The 19345-nt window shown below is 44.2% G+C and overlaps 1 protein-coding gene across 3 annotated transcripts in view; it reads right to left on the bottom strand.

The window, feature by feature from the left end:
* Nucleotides 1-19345, bottom strand: part of WIPI2 (WD repeat domain, phosphoinositide interacting 2) — a 195741-nt gene that overhangs the window by 25649 nt on the left and 150747 nt on the right. For 2 of the 3 annotated variants that reach the window (XM_077275602.1, XM_077275603.1), the window contains exons 8-9: nucleotides 13267-13374; nucleotides 11261-11425 (exon numbers count right to left, since the gene is read on the bottom strand). The exons of the other annotated variant lie outside the window; for it this stretch is intronic. In XM_077275602.1, coding sequence (XP_077131717.1) covers nucleotides 11261-11425; nucleotides 13267-13374 — 273 coding nt within the window. The remainder of the gene's footprint in view (nucleotides 1-11260; nucleotides 11426-13266; nucleotides 13375-19345) is intronic. 3 annotated transcript variants of the gene reach the window in all.

Below are 19345 nucleotides of genomic sequence, written 5' to 3'. Positions count from 1 at the left end.
CTTTCGTCACGGATATTCATTCGCTGATTGGTCTCGCCAGCTGTCTGTCATGGCTGCCGCGACCAATCAGCGACGGGCACAGTCCGATTAGTCCCTCCCTACTCCCCTGCAGTCACTGCCCGGCGCCCGCTCCATACTCCCCGCAGTCACGGCTCACACAGGGTTAATGCCAGGGGTAACGGAACGCGTTATGCCGCGGGTAACTCACTCCGTTACCGCCGCTATTAGCCCTGTGTGACCAAGTTTTTACTATTGAGGCTGCCTATGCAGCCTCAATAGTAAAAACATCTAATGTTAAAAATAATAATAAAAAAAAATAACAAATCATTATATACTCACCTTCCGCCGCCTTTCCGACGCTCCGGTGACCGGTCCATGCAAGCGGCAGGTTCCGGTGCTAAGGTTGGTGTGCGACAAGGACCTGCCATGACGTCACGGTCATGTGACCGCGACGTCATCACAGGCCCTGCGCGCCTGCACGAGAAGGACCTGCCGTGACGTCACAGTCATGTGACCGCGACATCACAGTCATGTGACCGCGACGTCATCGCAGGCCCTGCACACCTGCGCGAGAAGGACCTGCCGTGATGTCATGGTCATGTGACCGCGACGTCACGGTCATGTGACCGCGACGTCATCACACTCTCGGACCGGAAGCTGCCGCCTGAACCGAACACAGGCGACAGAACTACAAGGGGCCCCTCAGAAGGTGAGTATATGTTTATTTTTTATCTTGTGACATACGTGGCTGGGCAATATACTACGTGGCTGGGCAATATACTACGTGGCTCTGTGCTATATACTACGTGGCTCTTACATAGTTACATAGTTATTGAGGTTGAAGGAAGACTTTAAGTCCATCTAGTTCAACCCATAGCCTAACCTAACATGCCCTAACATGTTGATCCAGAGGAAGGCAAAAAAAACCCATGTGGCAAAGAGTAACTCCACCATGGGGAAAAAAATTCCTTCCCGACTCCACATACGGCAATCAGACTAGTTCCCTGGATCAACGCCTTATCAAGGAATCTAGTGTATATACCCTGTAATATTATACTTTTCCAGAAAGGTATCCAGTCCCCTCTTAAATTTAATTAATGAATCACTCATTACAACATCATACGGCAGAGAGTTCCATAGTCTCACTGCTCTTACAGTAAAGAATCCGCGTCTCTGTTCTATATACGTCACTGGGCAATATACTACGTGGCTCTGTGCTATACACTACGTGGCTCTGTGCTGTATACTACGTCACTGGGCAATATACTACGTGGCTCTGTGCTGTATACTACGTCACTGGGCAATATACTACGTGGCTCTGTGCTGTATACTATGTCACTGGGCAATATACTACGTGGCTCTGTGCTGTATACTACGTCACTGGGCAATATACTACGTGGCTCTGTGCTGTATGCTACGTCACTGGGCAATATACTACGTGGACATGCATATTCTAGAATACCCGATGCGTTAGAATCGGGCCACCATCTAGTGTGTGTATATATATGTAACTTTGTCCAGCATGAAAGTTGTGACACTGTGCAAATTACTTTTTTTTTAAACTCGTTTTATCAAGCAGGGCAAGAAAATAATGGCACTTTAAATCAGATCAATCAATTGTGGATATTTCAATATGTAACAAGAACGTGTTGAAGATGAATCAGGCTTCATACATCCTATATTTCAAGAGTTACAATTACAACTCAGTCAAATATAAATCATACATGTAAAGAACAAAGATGAACACGACTTACTTGACTCAGGGTCTAGTTTCAGAATTTAATGTATATTAAAACCTTATTATTGTTATAACTTTAACCCACTATTTCAACCAGTTCTCAAACATTAGCCACAAGGGGCCTGAGGAATTCCTCCTGTCTGCGGAGATCTAACTCATATCCCCCACACCTTTAAGCTCCACATCTACCATCTTTATCCACATGGAGCGATTTGGAAGTGATCTATCCTTCCAAGCTGGGAATAAAGACTCTCTGAGAAATATATGAGAGTGATGGAGCAACATTTCCCAGTCCAAAATACCAAACAAAGGATATATGGGAATATTAATGTTTACAAATTGTACTATTTCATCCCAAAAAGATCTTATAATTTGGTACTCCCATATGTGCCAAAAAGCCACATTTTGGGAACCTCACTTTGGACATATAGCATCCCTACATCTACCAGTCTTCCTCAACCTAACCGGTGTGAGAACTCGGACGTAGGATGCATGGTAAAATTTACTCATTTATAGCTGGGAACGCACAAGTGGGACTCAAGTAAATCCACACCATTGATCAGTGATGGAATCTTGGATTTCCATACAGCGACCTAGTGGGCAACCCAGCCCTTTATAGCCTGGAAATCAATCCATTGGGACCCCGAGATGAAAAACAGACACCACATTTCTACCAGAAGCCTAAACTAAATGTGTGTCTTATCTGTAGATATTTATAAAAATGGGAATTATGTATTTGGAATCTGAATTGTAATTGAGCAAAATACATTATCTTGATTTAGGTCCTATGCAAATTACTTTATTAGGGATTTGCAACACAAAATGCCATGTAAGGGTATGTTCCCGCAGTCAGTAAACGCTGCGGGTTGGTCACAGAGTTAAGATGTTACAGCATAGTGGATATCAACTATGTGTGCACAGACGCCCACAGCTCACCCATGGAGACGGACATGCGGCACATTTTTCCAGACCGCATGTCTATTTATCTTGCAGAGATGCTTAGTCTCCACAAGATAAATGTCCCCGTACAATGTATTGGATGCGGTGATTCCGCACGGTTCAGTGAACACATGCGGATTCACTTGCGTTGTGTAGCTGGCAGCATTTTGGACGGTGCGGACATGTGCTGCGTCCAAAGCGCTGCCGATTACTGACCGTCTGCACCTACCCTAACTGGCTACCAAGCTCCTGCTTTCCGCAGTCCAAACAACCAGAGGGGGGAGACGTGCTGACCCTTTCACTACAATCATCAGTTCTCCAAAAGCGTATCTTCTGATATCAATGCAGATGAACGCACATAGATTGTGGAAAAGCATGGGGTTTGGAAGCTGCTTACATGCAACTCTTTCTACAGGAATGAAGACAAATCTCAAATAAGGTGATATGTATCGGAGATAGGCGTCGGCGCCGGACGACCACCAGCCTCGGAGCGGAGCGGTAAGCGGGACGGGAAAAGCGGGGAATACCTTACCTGCCACCGTACCTTCCGGGGCCGCTCCACGCACCGAACCCGGGACGGTTGCTGGGGGCTGCTCATTGGCGTCACGTCTCTGGTGAGGAGGCCGCTGGAGTAGAGGCGCTCCCGCTCAATCCCCTGGCTTGCGACTCGGCTGCGCTGACCTCTCACTACCCGCGCAGCCACAGGGGAAAGAGGGGTCGCGCTCCTCCGAAGTGACTGCGTCCAGTTTTGGACAGGAGGGGAACCCTTGGAGGTGCTCTGCAGAAAAGGCAGAGTATCTGTGAATAGAAAGCGAGCACAGGGGCCCGTTCAACCCTAAAGGTACCTTCACACGAAGCGACAACGATGCCGATCGCTGCAGCGTCGCTGTTTGATCGCTGGAGAGCTGTCACACAGACCGCTCTCCAGCGACCAACGATGCCGAGGTCCCCGGGTAACCAGGGTAAACATCGGGTTGCTAAGCGCAGGGCCGCGCTTAGTAACCCGATGTTTACCCTGGTTACCAGCGTAAAAGTTAAAAAAAACAAACAGTACATGCTCACCTGCGCGTCCCCCAGCTTCTGCTTCCTGACACTGACTGAGCTCCGGCCCTAACAGCACAGCGGTGACGTCACCGCTGTGCTTTCACTTTCACTTTAGGGCCGGCGCTCAGTAATGTCAGGAAGCAGACGGCAGGGGACGCGCAGGTGAGTATGTACTGTTTGTTTTTTTTACTTTTTTGCTGGTAACCAGGGTAAACATCGGGTTACTAAGCGCGGCCCTGCGCTTGGTAACCCGATGTTTACCCTGGTTACCAGTGTAAAACATCGCTGGTATCGTTGCTTTTGCTTTCAAACACAACGATACACAGCGATCGGACTACCAAATAAAGTTCTGGACTTTATTCAGCGACCAGCGACATCACAGCAGGATCCTGATCGCTGCTGCGTGTCAAACGAAACGATATCGCTAGCCAGGACGCTGCAACGTCACGGATCGCTAGCGATGTCGTTTCGTGTGAAGGTACCTTAAATTGTTAGCTATCAGACCAATTATATAGCTACATACCTACATGGTCCGGCCTGCTCGGCCCCGATCCCTACTGAATCCAGAGACTTTGCTAATGGTCTAATCCATCACCCCTCCCAAAACCCTGTAACGGACAACGCACGGCATGCCATCCCCTTGACTTTATTTCCTTAAGCTGGTCTTAAAATACTGTGGTTCTCTATCTAACACCACCGCTCTCATGCCTAAACTGCGCAAATCCAGGTACGCTAGCAACAGGTTTCAGGCATTAACAGATTTAGACAACAATATGTCTTCTGGACCACATTCCCAATCTGAATCCTCCAATTCCTCTATACTAGAAGGAACCGAGCCTGAAATGATTCCAGCTTCTACTACCAGGATCCCAAATGCTCCAACCTTGGATCATGCTGCCTTACTCTCACAGTTTCAGTCTATCTTACACACGGAACTGTTTAAAATGTCTGATAAATTGACTAAGGACTTATGAAAGAGATTAGGGAACTGGGCTCCCGTACCTCTGACCTAGAAGACAAAATGGACTCTACTCTCACAAACCTTGCCACTCATCAAAAAGACATTGAGACGCTCCATGACGAGATTTATACCCTTAATAACAAACTGGAGGACTTTGAAAATCGTGCCCGCAGAAGCAATATTAGAATCAGAGGTCTGCCTGAGTCCATTACAGACCTCCAATCTACGGCGACAGCTCTGTTCCAAGAACTTCTACCTGGCATTTCTATTGAGCGTCTTGAGATGGACCGCATTCACAGAGCCTTAAGTAAACTGAAACCAGAGGGTCCTCCGAGAGATATAATATTAAAGCTGCACTTTTACAAAACTAAAGACCAACTTCTACAGGCGGCAAGAAAATCAGCACCTTTGGTCTTCCAGGGTCATCCCTACGAACTCTAGAAGTTCTTCGCTCCAAAAATATTAACTACCGTTGGGGATTCCCCTTTAAGCTGATGTTTACTCATTGTGAAGTGGTCCACACGGTCCTTTCTCCTGAGGGCGCAAGCCGCTGTCTTACAAAACTGCAGCTCATGAATCCCCCTTCGCCCACCTAGTCTCCACCATTATCATTGTCACGGTCTGGAGGTCATCGCCCAGACCCACAAGCCTCATCGGTCCCCCCTTGAGACTTCATAATTATTCTAGTTTTATCTGGAGTTCAGGACCATTTCTAGGCTATTTTGAAAGTTGTCTTTTGGATCTTTAGTAAAAATATTAGCCAATTATTCTTCATTGCCTTACAGTTGGACGGATCGTACGCGCCTGAGCTACTGATGTACCCTATTGTCTCTCTATGTTAAGATTTATGATTGACTTTCCAGTTTATTCCTTAGGAAATGCCAAAGCGTACGACATCAAGTGGACTGGTATTAACCCTTTTACTCGAAGTCATGACCTGATAAGTTACTTTATCTACCACACGTACTTACGAGAGTTTATTTTCCCTATCTATGCATTCAAGATCTATTCCTAACCTCGCGCTATTGCTGCTGACTACACATTATTCAGTGATTATAGTATTTTTATAATAGTTGTGTTACCCCTCCTTATAGCTGCCTTCACGAGATTAGTTTAGTTTCGTAGCACTGTTGTTGACCCAGTATTATGTTAAGCTATATTAGCGTTTTACATATCCAGCTCACCCTACCCTACCCCACCCATATGCCCAAATTTACCAGTTATATTTTATACCGCGTTGTCCCCGACAAATCCATGTCCCTACAGTCTCTACACACTGCTGCTCAGCACCACGTGCTCAGCCAATGTTGAAGTTACCCTTTTTACCCCTACATACCTTCTACACCTGACCCAACTTGCATACCCTGTCCTAGCCATCCAAGACCCCTTTCCCATTATTCACCCGAGTGAAAATCATCTACGTTGTCCACTCCAAAAAGTTCTCTCCATCTCCCGCTCCAAACCACGACTTATAGTTATCATAAGCGAGTCTAAAGTTTTTTTTATTATGCCACTAACAATTTTATCCCACAATGTGTGTGGCCTTAATTCCCCACATAAACGTACCAAGGCCTTTCGCTACTATAGGTCCCAACAAGCCGATGTGGTTTGCCTCCAGGAGACGCACTTCTCAACCAGCTCCTATCCAAAATTTATGTCAGCCTCTTACCCGCTATTTTACTTAGCAAACGCCCCGAATAAAACTGAAGGTGTCACCATCTGTTTTAAAAAGTCTGCCCCTTTCGTCTTTAAATCGTCAGTTGCTGACAAAGAAGGTAGTTATTTAATGATAACAGGCTCAATTTCCGACGAAATGGTAACCATTGTTTCCTACTATGCCCCTAACACTCATCAAACTGCCTTTTTCTCTCAATTATGCGAATTAGTCTCCGAACATGCCCAAGGAACTACGCTACTATGTGGCGATTCTAACTGTATACTTAAAGCTAGCCTTGACAAATCTACCAGTCCACAATCTCTTACTCCCCCGCCGTCATATCCCTCGGCGGATTTGACTTCTCTTAATAAACTCCTTTCTCAGTATCACTGGGTAGACTTATGGAGGGATCTGCACCCTTTGGACAAAGCCTATACGTATTTTTCCTCACGTCATTTAGTTTATACTAGAATAGACCATTTTTTTTTTCCATCCGCCCTTTATTCCAAATGTATCAAGCATTTCCATTCTCTCTACCCCATGGTCTGATCATTCTCCAATTCAATACACGTGTTCTACACTCCACCCCAAGCCCCGCTCATTTAACTGGACTTTGAACGATTCCCTGCTCTCCTATCCTGAAATCGCTCAAAAACTCAAACAGCATCTCAAAGATTATTTCTCCTTGAACCTCCAATTGGCTCCTTCACCAATTTCCTTATGGGAAGCCCACAAGGCAGTGTTGAGAGGTTTCTGTATTCAGGAAGCCTCCCGTAAGAGAAAAGGTAGATGTGCGAGGACAGCTGAATTAGAGAGCAGGGTATTAGTTTTAGAGGCCCAGTTGAAGAGCGCACCCTCACCTACCACATACAAAGACCTCTCTCATGCTCGCACGGAACTCGATCTATGCCTTTCCGAAAATGCAGACCGTGCTATACGCTGGTCTCAACAACGTTTCTATGCCCTTAATAATAAAAATAACTCCAATTTAGCACGTCGGTTAAAATGTCTACCCCAACCTCGTCCCCCAATACGCTTACGTATAACTTCAGGAATTACATCAAACCCACAACAGATTATTCAATTGTTCCAGCAGAAGCTGGAACAACTGTATAGCGCCACCACCACTGTAAATACAGAGAAACTGGATGCCTTTCTAGATTCTGTTCCTCTCCCAGCACTTTGTTCGAATATGATTGAACTTTTAAATCAAACTATCTCCCCTAATGACATAGAACTGGCTATTCAGCAATTGAAAGTCAATAAAAAACTGGGTCCAGACGGATTTACGGCCCTATGCTATAAAAAATACGCCTCACTTCTAATTCCCCACCTTACCAACTATTTTAATTCCCTGAGGGATGGCACTAAACCAGGAGGAGCCTCTTTGATAGCCGCTGTATCTATGATACCAAAGCCCAACTCCGATCAATTACTATGGTCCAACTATAGACCAATATCCCTCATCAATATAGATCTTAAAATATTGGCTAAAATTTTATCTCAACATTTAAATTCGGGCTTGGGTGCCTTGATACATAGGGATCAGGTAGGTTTTGTTCCTAATAGACAAGCATCGGATAATATACGAAGGGTCTCTCATCTGTTGCACCACTGCAAACAACGTAATATACCAAGCATGCTATTATCGTTGGATATCAAAAAAGTCTTCGATTCTATTTCTTGGCCTTATCTGTTTGTGGTCCTGCAAAAGTGGGGATTCCCTGATCACTTCCTTTCATGGATTCATGCCCTCTATAGTTCCCCTTCGACATATGTACGGTACAATGGCTTCTCCTCCACACGTTTTTCTATTAATAGAGGAACTCGCCAAGGCTGTCCCCTATCACCTTTACTATTTCTTCAGGCATTTGAACCCCTAGCTATACATCTTCGACTCAACTCTAATATACAAGGAGTCAACATAGCATCAGTTCCCTATAAACTCTTTTTGTTCGCTGACGACATGCTGCTTCTTTTAACGACACCCCAGTCATCCCTGCCAGCCCTCCTTCAAAATCTTAGCAACTTTGAGCATATTTCTGGCCTACAAATCAATCCCTCCAAATCTTATGCTATGAATATATCTCTCCCCTGTTCTACTGTCGCACAACTAAAGCACGACTTTCCGTTCCAATGGACCACTAATCGTTTGGACTACCTGGGAGTGAAACTTACTCCGGACTATGACTCCCTATATGCTGCTAATTACCCCCATATGCTTCGTAAAATTCGTTTAATACTTCAGTCCTGGAGAAAATTGCAGCTCTCCTGGCTCGGTCGAGTACGCGCATTAAAGATGACCTAAATTACTTTACTTATTTCGAGTCTTGCCAGTCTCAGTCCCTTCCCATTATCTTAAACTAACTCAACGTTTAGTCAATACCTTTGTTTGGAGAGGTGGCCTCCCCAGAGTAAATAGAGCTAAGGCCCCGTCTCACACAGCGACGCTGCAGCGATACAGACAACGATGCTGATCGCTGCAGCGTCGCTGTGTGGTCGCTGTGTGGTCGCTGGGGAGCTGTCACACAGACAGCTCTCTCCAGCGACCAACGATCAGGGGAACGACTTCGGCATCATTGAAACTGTCTTCAACGATGCCGAAGTCCCCCTGCAGCACCCGGGTAACCAGGGTAAACATCGGGTTACTAAGCGCAGGGCCGCGCTTAGTAACCCGATGTTTACCCTGGTTACCAGCGTAAATGTAAAAAAAAAAAAAACAGTACATACTCACCATCTGTTGCCCGTCAGGTCCCTTGCCGTCCGCTTCCTGCTCTGACTGAGCCGCCGTACAGTGAGAGCAGAGCGCAGCGGTGACGTCACCGCTGTGCTGTACTTTCACTTTCACTTTGCGGCGCTCAGTCAGAGCAGGAAGCAGACGCCAAGGGACCTGACGGGCAACAGATGGTGAGTATGTACTGTTTGTTTTTTTTTACATTTACGCTGGTAACCAGGGTAAACATCGGGTTACTAAGCGCGGCCCTGCGCTTAGTAACCCGATGTTTACCCTGGTTACCAGTGAAGACATCGCTGGATCGGTGTCACACACACCGATTCAGCGATGTCAGCGGGACCTCAACGACCAAAAAAAGGTCCAGGCCATTCTGACACGACCAGCGATCTCGCAGCAGGGGCCTGATCGCTGGTACGTGTCACACATAGCGAGATCGCTACTGAGGTCGCTGTTGCGTCACAAAACTTGTGACTCAGCAGCGATCTCGCTAGCGATCTCGCTATGTGAGACGGGGCCTCTACTCTTTACCGCCAAAGCCTAAAAGGAGGTTTGGGGGTTCCAAACCTCTCTAAATATTATCAAGCAGCCCAATTAGGTCAATTGACCTTATACCACGCCTACTCTGAGCCTCCTTTGTGGCTTGCACTAGAGGCCTCTGAATTCCACTCGAATACCCTGGATGCAATATTGTGGATTCTCCCAGCCCACCGTAGAAATATTTCAAATCCCATTTTAGTTCACTCACTTAAAATTTGGGACTCGTGGAAATATTATTCGCAGCTAATATCACCATTTCTGCCCTTGGGCCCCCCCCCCCCCCTCTGGGGTAATACCCAGTTTCTCCCGGGCATAGAGTCCCTTAGGAGCTTTCGCTTATGGGTTGCGGCGGGAATATCCAGAGTTCACCACCCTTTCAACGTAGATGGGATTATCCCCTTTTCGATCCTGAGCGAAAAACATCATCTCCCTCCTGGAGAAATATTCCGCTATTTACAACCTAAAAATTTTGTCCAATCCTTATTAAAAAACTCTACCCCTCCTTATTCCTTCACTCCTTTTGAACAGAGATGCCGCCAAAACCCACATGCTCCGGGCATTATATCTCTCCTTTATTCACACATCAACTCCCCCTCTCACAGGCGCTGCCTGGGCTATACATCTCGCTGGGAGTCCGATATTGGCTCTACTTTGACAGACTCAGAATGGTCCCAAAATTGGTCCTCCTCCACGGGAGGAATATTAAATACCCTCATGTTAGAAACAAATTACAAAGTGCTGACCAGATGGTACTTGACTCCAGCCAGGGTGGCAAAGGCAGTCGCTAACTATTCCCCAAATTGCTTTAGAGGACGCAACTCTATAGGAGATATGCTTCATATCTGGTGGCTATGCCCAACTGTACGCAGGTTTTGGATCAGGATATACCACCTGACATACCTATAACAAATACCAATCTTAAGAAAAACCCTTGGGAAGCCCTATTAAACAAGCGTATCCCCAATATTCCTAAATACTCCCGAGCCCTCATCACATTTATATTCTTAGCAGCTAAGCAAACTATAGCATCAGCTTGGAAAAAAACAAACTTAGAATTATCTATGGTTAAATCGCGTCTCTCTTGGCACATGATAAATGAAAAATTATCAGCCATACTCACAGACAAAGTGGGCAAATTTGAACTTATTTGGCTTCCATGGGCAGAATATGCAAACCATACCCCTTTCGCTACACCAGTATTTCAACTGACTAACTCTGATCCTCAGGACTCCGATTGAACTACCCAACTAGGACTGGACGCATTGCAATTCGTTTTCGGGTCTCCCCTCCCCCCCCCCTTCCCCCACTATGTTATATGTCTGTTTGTTTGTATGCTAATTGGGTATATTCCCTTTCTTTTTTTTTACATATTGTAACACATGATTATACTACAGTTTTTCTTCTGTACCTTATATGCAAATTTCAATAAAAATTTATTGTTTAAAAAAAAAATAAGGTTATATGCAAAGTTTTGTAACTTTCCATGCTGGAGAAAATTACAAAAAAAGAGATTAAGTGTACAATACAGTGTTGCTTTATCCATTGCTTTACACACTGCAATACAAGCACAAACAGAACAGAAAGCAAAACCAAACATATCTATTAATAGTTTAAAACCCACACCACAAGCAAAATAAAATGTAACATTACACTGCCAGTGAGCAGATGTTCCTGTGACCACAGAAAGGCAAGCGAACAGTGGCAAAAGCTCGGCCTTGGTTGAACATTTCAGTTACTTGAGAAGGCAAATAACTGGTGGAGGCCATAATAACTTTTCCAAAGTACCCCGTCCAGGTGGTTGGTTCTTCAGCAGGCCTGTACAGCAGAAAAATAGACTGGATGTAAGAATAAAAGTCATTTTTAAAGGTGAAATAGCAGTGTATACGGCTCAGTAACCAGGAGAAGATATAATATATTGCTATATGGTGTATACTGCCTTAACCACAGGGGCGCAGAGATGAGTTTGACAAAAAGCAGTGGCGTTGGATTTTTCCCCCCTCTTTTCTGTGTTTACCTATAATTTAGCCATTTTATATCTTCAAGAATTGGACTTTTACAAATGTGGCAATACCAACTAAATGTTTTTTATTTTTACTTACGGTATTATTAAAGTGGGAAAATTGATTTTTTTTTTTGTTTATTTTATTTAGAAAAAAGTTATTCTTTTTAATTTTCTTTGTCTATCTATGGCATCCAATTAATTAGAAAGTATATTTATGCATTTTGGCTGCATTGTATGAATAAGGCCTTAACCCATTAACAGGAACATTAAAAAAAAAGGTAAAAATGCCATGGGTCTTCTTGATAGCCCTGGATCTCATATTTTCCCAACTCAATATCCCACCATTTCAGATCAGTCGTAAAACTCAAAAGCTTTTACGACATATGACCACTGGCGGTGGGTGTCTATTAGCATGTACATGGCGGTTAGCACAACCCCCATCAAATAGTGAATGACACATATACAAGATGTCCAAAGCATGGAACAGCCTTATTACATAACACAAGTGAGCAAACTGAAGCAGTCTGGGACACATACTGGGATGTACAGATTGTTCATAGTCATGGCTATGAAAAGTAGCTCTTATAATCTGTGCCGAGCTAGGATTGTTCTCTACCCCTGCCATGTCATCCTCTTATCATAGTCCTGGTCTAAAGATGATAGTCAGATGTGGATTCTTCAGTGTTGAGCCCATTCTTTACTGATGGTAGATTGCCGAGTTATACTGGTACGCATTGTATGCTAATTTCCTAAGTTTTCTTCTCTTATTCTATAACTTTATTTTGAAAATGTAATAAAAATTTAGTGAAAAGAAAATGGGAAAAACATCACTTTTTAATGTAGACATTTAATATATATGTATCATGTACAGATAGTTAGTGCATAGCTTGAATGACAAAAAAACTTATTGTCTCAAATTATTTTCTCTGATTTCTAACCCTACTTTAGTCATGTCAATTTAAGTTTTGAGGAAAAAAGTTAAATTATATTTTGTACGTATATGGGGTACCACATACAATATGTATATGGTTGGTGGGCTCTCTTCAAAAATATTTTTTTTTGTTTCAAGATTAGTAATTATAAGTTTTATTCATATGTATTTTTTTTACCACTGGGGGGCGCTCACTGCATACAGATTTATACTTCAGCCTCAGTGAAACTTTGTCAGATGGATGCTGTGAAGATTCAACACGGAGGGAATTGATCAAAGTCATGTAGCCTGTTTTCCGGTGCATAAGTCACACTGCTGCACAACACAAACTTGTGCAAAAACACTGCAAGCTTTGACATTTTTACAGTAGTCAGACATTGTTTGAAAGCTGGCTGGGCTTAGCAAGGATAGATTCCCTATAATTTACACCAGAGAATATTATTATATATTTATATAGCACCATTAATTCCATGGTGCTGTACATGAGACTGGAGGACATAATTACATGCAGAAACCTATAGCTGCTGCAGAATTTAGCACCCTAAAGTTGTGTTACATCCAACAACAGGCTTACACCTATTAGTGAGTTTCACACAGCTTCTTCCAGCAGGATTTTGACAGTTTTGATAAATTCCCCTAAATCAACGTTGTGGTGGGTTGAAATATTTTTATCTACATAAACAAAAAAAAAAAAAACTAAATTAGAAGTAAACATGTACATACTTTTCTTTAACTGTCTCCAACTTGAAAATGTGCACGGTTTCAGTGTTACTCGAGGCAGAAAGAAATGTGCCATCCATGCTGAACGCCAGTGAAAATATTGTCACACAACTAAAGCCATAGATAAAACAAAAAAGATCACAGTGTCATCATTGTATCGTCTTCATTATGTACACGCGTGCATATATTACATATCTATATATATCTATATATATATCTATATATATATCTATATATATATATATATATATATATATATATATATATATATATATATATATATATATATATATAGCATCGTGATTACTCGCTAATCCTGCCCCTGCACAGTAGCTCCGCCCCCACCCCATCACCACACATAATCCTGCCCCCCACCACATTACCACACACAATCCCACCCCCCACATTACCACACACAATCCGCACCACATCGCCACACAATCCCACCCCCCACCACATCATCACACATAATCCCACCCCCCAACACATCACCACACATAATCCCGCCCCCCCAACACATCACCACACATAATCCCGCCCCCCACCACATCACCACACATAATCCCACCCCCCAACAAATCACCACACATAATCCTGCCCCCCAACACATCACCACATAATCCCGCCCCCACCACATCACCACACATAATCCCACCCCCACATCACCACACATAATCCCGCCCCCACCACATTACCACACATAATCCTGCCCCCCACATTACCACACACAATACGCACATCACCACACAATCCTGCCCCCCACATCACCACACATAATCCCACCCCCAACACATCAGCACACATAATCCCGCCCCCCACCACATCACCACACATAATCCCTCCCCCACATTACTACAGATAATCCTGCCCCCCACCACATCACCACACATAATCCCGCCCGCCACCACATTACCACATAATTCCGCCCCCAACACATCACCACACTATTGGCATTAACTTCATTTTAAGTTAATTTACCACCTGCGTAAGTGCTAGTGAATGTTGTCATTATTTACTTTAGTTTAATCATCATCAGCGGTAATTAGATAGCAATGAGCTTGCCGAGTGTTAGCTGGCTGGAAACGTCTAGTGTGTATATATATATATATATATATATATATATATATATATATATATATATATATATATATATATATATATATATATATATATATATCTATCTACATATTACACACACACCTCCCCACCCACAAATGGTTGTACAGGAATGGGTTGGCCTCCAAGCTCCTCAGATCTCAAGCATTTGTGGGATGTGCTGAAAAAAAAGAAGTTGAATCCATTGTTGCAAGGACAGCCTTCTGACTCAAGTGAGTGTGAGAAGATCAATCCTCTTTGCAGAACTGTCATTTAAGTGAATTATTGCTTTATGTCCGATTTTGTTTGTTTCAAAGAAGATTTTTTCTTCTGATAAGGCCAATCCGTAACCAGGACTTTGATACACTATCTGAGAGCAGCATGAGGCAGGGAGGGGCAGACACCCCAATCCTTGCTACAGTTGTGACAAAAAAATAGATTTTTTACTTACCGTAAAATCTGCTTCTCGTAGTTTTCATTGGGGGACACAGAACCATGGGATAGTCTGCTGCCACCTGGATGATGACACTCTTATTGCATTTAAATAAAATTGGCTCCTAGCCATCGGACTATACCCTGCCTGCTGGAGCCAGGCTAACTCAAGTTTTGTGAGAAAGCATTAGAAAGAGAACAGAAAAGAATTAGGCTATGTGCGGATTGGTGTGTGGATTTTTCCACACTGTCTTAGCAAAATCGGCAGGTAAACCGAACTGCGGATTACCCGCGGATTTACCGCGGTTTTTGTGCGGATTCCTATTACGGAGCAGGTGTAAACCACTGTGGAATCCACACAAAGAATTGACATGCTGCGGAAAAAACACCGCTGCGTTTCTGTGCGTTTTTCAGGCAGCATGTGCACTGCGGATTTTGCTTTCCATACGTTTACATGGTACTGTACAACGCATGGAAAACAGCTGCAGATGCGCAGCGTCAAATCCGATGCGGATCCGCAGCAAAATCAGCAATGTGTGCACATAGCCTATAGGAAAAAAGAAACATTAACTGTACTCCTAACTGGGCAATCAAAGGAGGGATTTGTGTCCCCCAATGAAGACTATCAGAAACAGATTTTACAGTAATTAAAAAAAATCTATTTTTCTCGTTTGTCTTCTTGGGGAACACAGAACCACGGGACATCCTAAAGTAGTCCCTAGAGTTGGATAGTATTAAATCTCCTACAATTTTCCACCATAACCATAAATGGGGCCACCTTACCCTTAGGGTACCGTCACACATTGAAATTTCCATCGCTACGACGGTACGATTCGTGACGTTCTAGCGATATCGTTACGATATCGCTGTGTCTGACACGCTACTGCGATCAGACACCCTGCTGAGAATCGTACGTCGTAGCAGATCGTTTGGAACTTTCCTTCGTCGCTTGATCACCCGCTGACATCGCTGGATCGTTGTGTGTGACAGCGATCCAGCGATGTCTTCGCTTGTAACCAGGGTAAACATCGGGTAACTAAGCGCAGGGCCGCGCTTAGTAACCCGATGTTTACCCTGGTTACAAGCGTAAACGTAAAAAAACAAACCGTACATACTCACCCGTCGGTGTCCTTCAGGTCCCTTGCCGTCTGCTTCCTGCTCTGAGTGCCGGCCGGAAAGTGAGAGCAGAGCGCAGCGGTGCTGCGATCTGTTCTCACTGTACGGCTGCACTCAGAGCAAGAAGCAGACGGCAAGGGACCTGAAGGACACCGACGGGTGAGTATGTACTGTTTGTTTTTTTACGTTTACGCTGGTAACCAGGGTAAACATCGGGTTACTAAGCGCGGCCCTGCGCTTAGTTACCCGATGTTTACCCTGGTTACCTGGGGACTTCGGCATCGCTCCAGCGCCGTGATTGCAACGTGTGACCGCAGTCTACGACGCTGGAGCGATATTCATACGATCGCTGCGACGTCACGAATCGTGCCGTCGCAGCGATGAAAATTTCAATGTGTGACGGTACCCTTAGCCTTATAAGCTCAGATAATAGAAGTCTTGATCCAGCGGGAAATAGTCATTTTGGAAGCAGCTCAACCCCTACGAGGGACCTATGGTATAACAAACAAGCAATCAGAACGCCTAATAGAGGAAGTAGATGACAAATAATATCTTACGGCTCTGACAATCCCAGACCTGTGCAGAGCCTTCTCAAAAGGATGAGATGGGGCCAGACAAAAGGAAGATAAAATCTCATCTTCATTAAGGTGAAAGCTCAAAATTACCTTTGGGGGGAAAAGATGGTACTAACTTCAACATTACCTTATCATGAGGAAGAATAAGGTAAGGGGTGCAACAAGACTCTGGGTACCACATTTTAAAAAGACATTGAAAAGCTGGAGCAAGCGCACTTCTGTTTTTCAGTTTTGCCTACAGTTGAGCAAAGCCTACTACGCAGGTGCAAAAGGCCATGTTTCTGAGCAGGTGCAAAATGTTGCATGGGGCAAGAGGCGTTATCTATGATGTATGACAGCAACCAACAGTGATGTAGAGACCCGAAACCAGGCCCATCAGACTGGACTGATAAATTAACATACAGTGCGGGACACATTAAAAACATTTTTGTGAGTATACAAGGGGAGTAAGGGGGCTCAATAACGATGTAGGGAAAGCATAGCAGATGCTTAATAAGGCGATATTTTTAGCTGCTATGCTTAACTGGTGACAGATTCCCTTTAATAAGTAACATTTCCCACATGTCTACTTTACATCAGCACAATTTTGGAACCAACATTGTTTTTTGTTAGGAAGTTATAAGGGTTAAAGTTAAAAGTTTTTTTTTTAGGACCATAACACATTTGAAGTCACTTTGAGAGGTCTATATGATAGAAAATAATCCAAAGTGACACCATTCTAAAAACTGCACCCCTGAAGGTGCTCAAAACCACATTCAAGAAGTTTATTAACCCCTCAAGTGCTTCACAGGAATTTTTTTAATGTTTTTTTTTTTTTAAATTAACATTTAACTTTTTTTCCACAAAAAATGTACTTCAGATCCAATTTTTTTTTTCATTTTACCAAGGGTAACAGGAGAAATTGGACCCCAAAAGTTGTTGTGCAATTTGTCCTGAGTACGCTGATACCCCATATATGCCAGTAAACCACTGTTTGGGCGCATGGCAGAGCTCGGAAGGGAAGGAGCACCACTTGACTTTTCAAAGCAAAATTGTCTGGAATTTAAAGGGACTCTGTCACCCCCTCCAGCTGTTAGAAACTAAAAGAGCCACCTTGTGCAGCATTGCTGCATTCTGACAAGGTGGCTTTTTTAGTTATTGGTGCAGTCAAAGCAGAAATAAAGCGTTTTATAATTTCGCAAAAATACCTGTCTTTAGCCTGGAGACAGGTCTTAGGGTATGTGCACACGTCAGGATTTCTTGCAGAAATTTCCTGAAGAAAAACGGAAATTTTCTGCAAGTAATCCGCATTTTTTTTTTTGCGTTTTTTCCCGTTTTTTTCGCGTTTTTTTTTTTTTTAGCATTTTGCAAGCGAAATTAGCTTGCAGAATGCTAAAGTTTTCCAAGCGATCTGTAGCATCGCTTGGAAAACTGACTGACAGGTTGGTCACACTTGTCAAACATAGTGTTTGACAAGTGTGACCAACTTTTTACTATAGATGCTGCCTATGCAGCATCAATAGTAAAAGATAGAATGTTTAAAAATAATACAAAAAATAAAAAAAATGGTTATACTCACCTGCAAACAGCCGATCTCCTCAGCGGCGTCCGTTCCTATAGATGGTGTGTGTGTGCAGGACCTTCGATGACGTCGCGGTCATGTGAGCGGTCACATGAGCGGTCACGCGACCAATCACAAGACTGCGACGTCATCACAGGTCCTTCACACACACCATCTATAGGAACGGAAGCTGCAGCATGCACCGCTGAGAGGCGGGAAGACTCCGGGGCCATCAAAGGTGAGTATATGACTACTTTTTATTTTAATTCTTTTTTTTTACCAATTATATGGTGCCCAGTCCGTGGAGGAGAGTCTCCTCTCCTCCACCCTGGGTACCAACCGCACATGATCTGCTTACTTCCCGCATGGTGTGCACAGCCCCATGCGGAAAGTAAGCAGATCAATGCATTCCTAGGTGTGCGGAATCCCCGCAATTCCGCAAATTTAATGAACATGTTGCTTTTTTTTCCGCGATGCGATTTTTTCACGGAAAAAAATGCAACATTTGCACAAGAAATGCGGAATACACTGTAAATAATAGGGGGCATATGTAAGCGGTTTTTTTTTGCTTTTTTATAGTGAAAAAACGTGAAAAAAACGCGAAAAATACTGAACGTGTGCACATGGCCTTAACCCCCCTGCTGCACATGCCACACTGCCGTCACTCAAGGCTTCTTCGGCGCTGGGCGCCGCCCCCTCTGCGCTGTTTTCAAATCAAATCCGGCGCCTGCGCTGTTTTGTTCTGCCTGGGGCAGGTGCAGTGAGCGCTGCCCGTCTGACCTCAGATGCAATCTCGCAGACTGAGCCCTGTGCGGCCACCCAGCTTGTGAATCCCAGCCCCGCAGTGTGTTATGCATTATGCACAGTGCGGGGCTGGGATTCACAAGCTGGGTGGCCGCACAGGCACAGTCTGCGAGACTGCATCTGAGGTCAGACGGGCAGCGCTCACTGCGCCTGGCCCAGGCAGAACAAAACAGCGCAGGCGCCTGATTTGATTTGAAAACAGCGGGGAGGGGGCGGCGCCTGGCGCCAAAGAAGCCTTGAGCGACGGCAGTGTGGCGTGTGCAGCAGGGGGGTTAAGACCTGCCTCCAGGGCTAAAGACAGGTACTTTTGCAAAATTTTAAAACGCTTTATTTCTGCTTTGACTGCACCAATAACTAAAACAGCCACCTTGTCAGAATGCAGCATTACTGCTGCACAAGCTGGCTCTTTCAGTTTCTAACGGCTGGAGGGGGTGACAGAGTCCCTTTAAGATTGGGCGCTATGTCGCGCTTGTAGAGCCCGTGATGTGCCTAAACAGTGGAAACCCCCCACAAGTGAAAA

Source organism: Ranitomeya variabilis, chromosome 7 (assembly GCF_051348905.1).
Source record: "Ranitomeya variabilis isolate aRanVar5 chromosome 7, aRanVar5.hap1, whole genome shotgun sequence".
Classification (NCBI taxonomy): Eukaryota; Metazoa; Chordata; class Amphibia; order Anura; family Dendrobatidae; genus Ranitomeya; species Ranitomeya variabilis.
Note: the sequence above shows the minus strand (reverse complement) of the source record. Positions and strands in the feature narration are given on the sequence as shown.